At 38.1% G+C, this 7,507-nt stretch overlaps 1 protein-coding gene across 1 annotated transcript; it reads right to left on the bottom strand.

Annotated features, from left to right (window-relative positions):
• Positions 1–1,189: 1,189 nt before the first annotated feature.
• Positions 1,190–7,298, bottom strand: LOC143579764 (putative polygalacturonase At2g43860). The gene is made up of 4 exons (XM_077062977.1): positions 7,082–7,298; positions 6,919–7,000; positions 6,526–6,751; positions 1,190–1,417 (listed from the first exon to the last, which is right to left on the bottom strand). The coding sequence occupies exons 1-4, from the start codon at positions 7,296–7,298 to the stop codon at positions 1,190–1,192; spliced, it is 753 nt and encodes a 250-aa protein (XP_076919092.1).
• Positions 7,299–7,507: the final 209 nt, after the last annotated feature.

Here is a 7,507-nt window from a genome sequence, read left to right as displayed (position 1 = left end):
TTATATATGTTTTCAGAAGAGAGAAAAAGTTATATTTATATTTACATTTTTTATTCACTTTAATTGTGGACCACAAGATTTAAACATTAATTAAAAACATGTGATTGAGAATGAGTTTCTAGAGTTTTCATAACTTAAGTTGGTTTTCATTTTATACTTAGCCTATATATATATATAGGGTTAGGTTCAAATAAGAAGTTTGATTTTCCTAAAAAGTCTAGGAAGGAGGATATTTTGTTTAATACTTGAATATCAAAACCGACTTACTTTAATCTCAAAACCCACTTAAATTAATTTCAAAAACCCACTTACATAAAACCCAATTACATCTTCACTCATCTCTTATGACCACCACCACACCACCGCCCACCGCCACCACAACCGTCACCCACCGCCACCACCTCGCCGGAAAAGTACGAAAAAACACTATGAAAAACACTATGAAAAACACAATGGAAAAATACACTATGAAAAAAAAAACACAATGATAAAAACACTATAAAAAACATAATTGTATGACACAATGTAAATAACACAATGGAAAAAACACAATGAAAAATACTATTGTATAACACAATTTTGTAAAACACAATTCGGTAAAACACAATTTGTAAAAACCCACTAATTTTTCTTTTAATTTTTATATTACAATATGATACCCATATAAAAGATAAAAAGACACTCGTTATTATGGTGAATTTGTTTTTCAATAAAAAACGTCGTAAAAAAAGTTATGGACGTTTTAAAATGATTGGGGAATTTGGCATGTGTCTTGCATGGGGAGAGAGAAAGTCAACAAATGTGTTATTCCTTTTATACTTTTCTCCTTATGTTCACACTTGATTTCCCCCTAAACTAATCTCAACACTCCATGTTCAAAATCAATGGCCAAGATTACTTCTGTCCTTCCTAAAAAACTATACTTCCTAATAACCCAACCCATATATAAATTTCCAGATGAAACATTGTGTATAATTGAACCAGCACGCCATTTTCCCTCTAATTCTTGTTTACTTTTATGGGCTTGCGAGTAGATATTAAAAGAAAACGGCTTATATATAACATGTGAATTGTAAGCTTACCAATGGATTCGGTCAAAGATTAAGTTTATCCAGGAGTATATTGCTATAAATATATAAACGTTATATAAAATTTATTGTTTAGAACATACGATCTGGTTGGATAAGATCTAGTTCATGAGACAGGATCCTGGATTCACGCCATCTTCTGTTCCATGGACGTTTACGCAGTGTGCTGACAAGGATTTCCCGGGCATAACTGGTGCCAAGTTTATATTTTCCATTGAAATGCCAGAACATGGTACGGATCTGCTGCAGTCTAACGTTATAGCAACGCTTGTAGATGATGTTCCATAGAGATTCTTGTATGCCACATCACTTATTTTGACACCACTTTTCTGTATTAAACAAAAACACTGGAATTTTAAAATTGTTATCACAAGTAGTTATTGTTGGAGTATTAATTCAAATCTGGTACGAGTCATGGGTCAGCTCATTTAAGTTTATGGGTCAGTTACTTTGTTTTATTATTATCCAAAAGAGTCGCCGTCTTCTCCAAATTATTCAGTTATGCACGTGTGTTTATTTTCATTAGGTTAAAAGTAGTGGTCCCTGTTTTATCTCAATAAAGTCATGTAATCATGGTCACGTAGGTTAGTTCAGTTTTTTATGGCTTGAGTCTTTCTTTAAGTTGTAATCTGTTGGCTATTTAAAAGCCCCTTGATTAATGAAGTGATAACTTGTGACGGCAACAATATTTGTTAATCGATTGCTCTTGATCCAACATATGGTATCAAAGCCTCGGTTCTTAATCAATTACTTATCACATCGTTCAATCCCTGCCAAGCTTTTCTTACTTCTCTCATGGCAAACACCAATTCAAACAATCTCTCAACCCCACTTCCAATCTTCAAAGGGGAGGGTTATGAATTCTGGAATATCAGAATGAGAACCCTTCTACTTTCGCATGATCTCTGGGATTATGCGGCAACGGGCTTTAACCAAGAAGATGCTGATAGAACCCGCTTGCGCAACAACAGACAGAAGGATGCTAGGGCTCTTAGCCTGATTCAACAAGCAGTCCATGATGATGTATTCTCAAGAATAGCAGCAGCAACAACAGCAGCACAGGCTTGGACTATATTGAAAACTGAGTACCAAGGAGATTCGAAAGTGAAGACCGTGAAGTTGCAGACTTTACGACGTGAGTTCGAGACCATTCAGATGAAGGAAGGTGAAGCCGTGGGTGATTTCTTGTCAAAGGTCATGAAGAATGTTAATCAGAAAAGGGCTCTTGGGAAAGATGTGTCGGATCAGACAATTGTAGAGAAAGTCCTAAGAAGTCTCCTACCCAAGTGGGATCATGTGGTGACTGCGATTGAAGAATCAAAAGATCTCACTACGCTAACTTTTGATCAGCTTATGGGATCCTTGCAGGCTCATGAAGGACGAGTCAACAGGGGGACAAATGTTTCTATTGAAGAACAAGCGTTTCAAGCCAGAGAAGAAGAACAACCCGGTAATCGAGGTCGTGGGAGAGGATTCCTACAAGGAAGAGGCAGAGGGCGTGGTAGGTTCTCTAGCAGAGGAAGAGGGGGTGTTCAGTGTTACAATTGTAACAAATTCGGACATGTGAAGTCTGAATGTTGGAGTGAGCCAAGGGCTAACGCTGCGGTAGGGGACCAAGAAGAAGAGGATGAAGATGTCCTTTTGTAGCAGAAAATGATGAACACAAAGATGATGTTTGGTTTATAGACAGCGGTTGCTCTAATCACATGACAGGACAACGTGGGCTGTTTAAGGACTTAGATGAGGCAAAGAAGGTGTGAGAATGGGAAATGGAAAAGGAATAAAAGTAGAAGGTAAGGATAACGTGAGTCTAGAAGTTGGCAAGGGAGTGCACAAAACATTGAATGAGGTACAATATGCACCAGCACTCGGTTATAATCTTATAAGTGTAGGGCAGCTTATAAAGGCTGTGTATGCTCTACTGTTTGATGATGGCGCGTGCACTATCACACGGTCTAAGAGTGGAAAGCATGTCCGGTGAATCGATATGGTTGAAAATAACGTATTTCCCTTGCATGTGAAGAAAGAACACAAGCAAAAGGCACTAGCAACTGTGAAAACTAGTGATACTATTCTGTGGCATCAAATATATGGGCACCTTTATAAGAGAGGGTTAAAGGTGTTGGTTTATAAACAGTAGGTGCAAGGACTACCAAGACGCAATGTAGTGGGTGTGTGTGAAGGGTGCGCCTATGGAAAGCAAACCAGGAAGGATTTTCCATTAGGTGCATGGCGTGCAACCCAAGTGTTGCAACTGGTACATGCTGATGTGGTTGGACCCATGCAAACAAAGTCACTAGGAGGTAATTCTTACTTTGTGATGTTTACTGATGATTACACTAGAATGTCTTGGGTTTACTTTATGGATAAGAAATCTGAAAGTTTTGGGAAGTTCAAAATATTTAAGGCAAAGGTAGAAAATGAAACGGGAAGAAGGGTTGTCACACTTAGAACAGATCATGGAGGAAAATTCTGTTCTAAGGCATTTATAGGGTTTTGTGAAGAACATGGGATACACAGAGAACTTACAGCCCCATACACGCCACAGCAAAACGGGGTAGCCGAGAGAAAGAATCGAACTGTGGTGGATATGGCCATATGCATGTTGAAAGGGAAGAATTTGAGTAAATGTTTCTGGGGTGAAGCAATTGCAACAGCAGCTTATTTGCTGACCATGGCACCAACAAAAGCAGTCCAAGATAAAACACCGTATGAAGCGTGGTACGGTTACAAGCCATCGGTAAGCCATTTAAAAGTTTTTGGTTGTGTTGCTTATGCTTTAGAACCAGCTCAACTTAGAAAGAAGCTGGATTCTAAGTCTAACAAATGCATATTTGTTGATATTGCACTAACTCGAAAGCATATAGATTGTATGATGTTGTTGCAAAGAAAATTATAACCAGCAGAGATGTTATGTTTGATGAGAGTTCACAGTGGAAAAGTGAAGATAACGAAGTGATAAAAGGAATAGGGTATGAAGGGGGAAAGTTATTGGTTGAAGAGTATGAGGGTGAAAATGTTGATCAAACTTGATGAGCCAATTGGGGACTCATCAGATAGTTCTCTACCAGATCCTTCAAGTCCAACAAGTGGTGGTACTTCTGATGGTAACAGCAACGAAAGTCTTACAGGTACACCACTAATCTCTCATACCCATGATGACTCAAGTTCTTCCGATTCAGAAAATAGAACACTGAGAACACGCTCCCTTAATGATGTGTACACTCATACACATGCTATTGAGGAAGATGTGTATGGTTCATGCCAACTTGCATTATCGTTGGTTGAACCAGAATCTCATGTGGATGCTGCCAAGTATGATGAATGGAGAAGGGCTATGGAAGAGGAACTAGAGTCATTAAAGAAGCACAAAACCTGGACTCTTACAGATCTTCCACAAGGAAAGAAAGCAATTGGTCTTAAGTGGGTATTTAAGGTCAAAACAACGGTAGAAGGAGAGATTCACAAGTATAAAGCGCGCCTTGTTTCTAAGGGGTATGCTCAACAATATGGGTTAGATTATGAAGACACATTCTCTCCGGTTGCAAGATTTGAAACTATAAGGGCTGTTTTGTCTTTGGCAGCCCAAAAGGGATGGGAAGTTCAACAATTTGATGTGAAGTCGGCCTTTCTAAATGGACCACTTCAAGAAGAAGTATTTGTGAGTTAGCCACCGGGGTATGAAAAGATAGAAGAAGCGGATAAGGTCTACAGGCTTCATAAAGCGTTGTATGGGTTGAAGCAGGCCCCCTGGTATGAAAGAATTGATAAGTATCTGCAACAAAATGAATACAAGAGAAGCACGAGTGAACCCACGGTGTACATCAAGAAGACAAGAACTGGTGAGATTATTATTGTGTGTTAGTATGTAGATGATATTATCTATATGAGCTCATCTGCAGTTTTACTAGTTGAGTTTAAAAGGAAGATGGTGACAGAATTTGAGATGTCTGATCTTGGTGCACTCCATTACTTTCTTGGGTTGGAAGTTAACCAAAAGAGAAATGGAATTTTCCTGTCACAGAAGAAGTATGCTGCAGACTTGCTAAAACGATTTGGAATGTGGGATTGTACACCTACTTCAATTCCTATGAAAGTAGGTGAAAAGCTAAGTATGAATGATGCCCGTCCACAAGTTGATGCACACAAATTTCGAAGTTTGGTAGGCGGGCTGATATTTCTCACACACACCAGACCTAATCTGGCATTTGCTGTGAGTTTAGTCTCAAGGTTTATGCAAAACCCTTCCTCATTTCACTTTGGTGCAGCCAAAAAAATCTTAAGGTATGTAGCAGGTACAATTGGATATGGAATTTGGTATGGCAAGACAAAAGAAATACAGTTGGAGGGGTATTCTGACAGCGATTGGGCCGGGTCACTTGATGACTGGAAGAGCATCTCAGCAAATGTATTTCCAATAGGAACAGGAGCAATTGCATGGAGTTCAAAGAAGCAGCAGGTGGTAGCATTGTCCACAATAGAAGCCGAATACATCGCTGTCAACGCTGCTGCCTGCCAGGCGGTGTGGTTAAGGAAGTTGTTAAAGGATCTTGGTCAAGAACAAATAGAAGCCACCAAGATTTACCGTGATAATATTTCAGCAGTGTTTCTAACAAAGAATTCAGCTCTGCACAGCCGTAGTAAACACATCGACATCCGCTATCATTATATCAAGGATCTTGTTGAAGGAAAACAGGTGGAGATTAAGTCGTGTTACTCGGAAGAACAAGTTACAGATGTGATGACCAAGGCTCTAGGAGCGGGACAATTTAACAAGTTGTGGGCAAAGTTGGGAGTAACGACGATTTGAATTAAGAGAGGGTGTTGGAGTATTAATTCAAATCTGGTACGGGTCATGGGTCAGCTCATTTAAGTTTATGGGTCAGTTACTTTGTTTTATTATTATCCAAAAGAGTCACCGTCTTCTCCAAATTATTCAGTTATGCACGTGTGTTTATTTTCATTAGGTTAAAAGTAGTGGTCCCTGTTTTATCTCAATAAAGTCATGTAATCATGGTCACGTAGGTTAGTTCAGTTTTTTATGGCTTTTGAGTCTTTCTTTCAGTTGTAATCTGTTGGCTATTTAAAAGCCCCTTGATTAATGAAGTGATAACTTGTGACGGCAACAATATTTGTTAATCGATTGCTCTTGATACAACAGTTATGCATTTTCTTAACATTCAACACCTCATGCCAGCCAATATTATTATTTCCGTTTTAGCTACTGGGAACTCACAATCTAGTTTCGGCGGCCTGGATGGAGGCTTACAATAAGGCATCCATCCAAACCTATTTATCTATGAAGGAAAATGCATTTAAACATGTTGATGGTATCTGAGATGAGATATTTTTCAAGTTCTGGTATCTCTCAAGTGAAAGGATGATTTGGAATTAGGTAAGGGGTCATATGGTTACTTTACAAAATGTAAATGCTTACCTTCGGTTTGCACGCGCCACGAACATCATAATAATTTTGGTCTATGATTACTGGGTTGTCGACGGCATCAAATATAAGATTCTCGAAAATAATATGTCGGACATTTCCTCGTCCAACTTGCCATGTTTTTATCCGGGCTCCATTTGTTGTTCCTTTAAACGACGAATCTCTGATGTAAATTTTTTCTACAAGCACCGTATTTCCATCCTTTCCTAAGCTACCTATGCTGTTAACAATTTTGATCGATTAAAAAACTGGGTTTTAATAATAATAATAATAATAATAATAATAATATACGTTCAGCTATTTTCTTAGCTATTTTCTTTTTATTTTATTTGTAATACACCATAAGAAAATCGACTTAAATACAAGTAAATGAATCAAAATTATCACCTTATACCGTGTCCCGGTCCGCATTCTATGTTGGATATATCAATGTTAGATGAATAAACTCCTATTGAAATGCAGTCGTCACCTGTTGAGCAATAGAATTCTTAATTTATTTTTAAGTAGTTTCAACAATTGTACAGGAGACAACACAGATAAGGTTGCAAACCTGTCCCAATGATTGACTTGGTGATTTTGATGAAATGAGAAGATTGGATGTGAATGCCATCAGTGTTGGGACTATCTTCAGGAGATTGGATCATCACATTATCAATATTAAAGCCTTTGGAATATGATACTAGTACATGAGTTTGTGGGCTGTTTACTATAGAAATGCTGCTCAATGTACCCTCATTGCAAGATATGAACTTCAACACCTGCACCATTTTTTTACTTGCTAAATATTTTAACCTTGTAACTAAATTCAAGTTTAAGAATATTAAAGATTTGACCGGTAGGTAGGGGTGTTCACAAACTCTTAATTCTGACTGAACCGCTAAACAAAAGAAATTTGTTGATTCGGCCGGTTTGAGATTTACAGGTCCATTTGTTTACGATCTATAAAACCTGGTTTAACATTTGGGTTCACAGTTTG

The sequence above is a fragment of the Bidens hawaiensis genome, unplaced genomic scaffold (assembly GCF_021521415.1).
Source record: "Bidens hawaiensis isolate Kalapana, Puna unplaced genomic scaffold, B.hawaiensis_p1.1 tig00029932_1, whole genome shotgun sequence".
Taxonomy (NCBI): Eukaryota; Viridiplantae; Streptophyta; class Magnoliopsida; order Asterales; family Asteraceae; genus Bidens; species Bidens hawaiensis.
The sequence above is the reverse complement of the archived record's forward strand: the minus strand, read 5'-3'. Positions and strand labels throughout refer to the sequence as shown.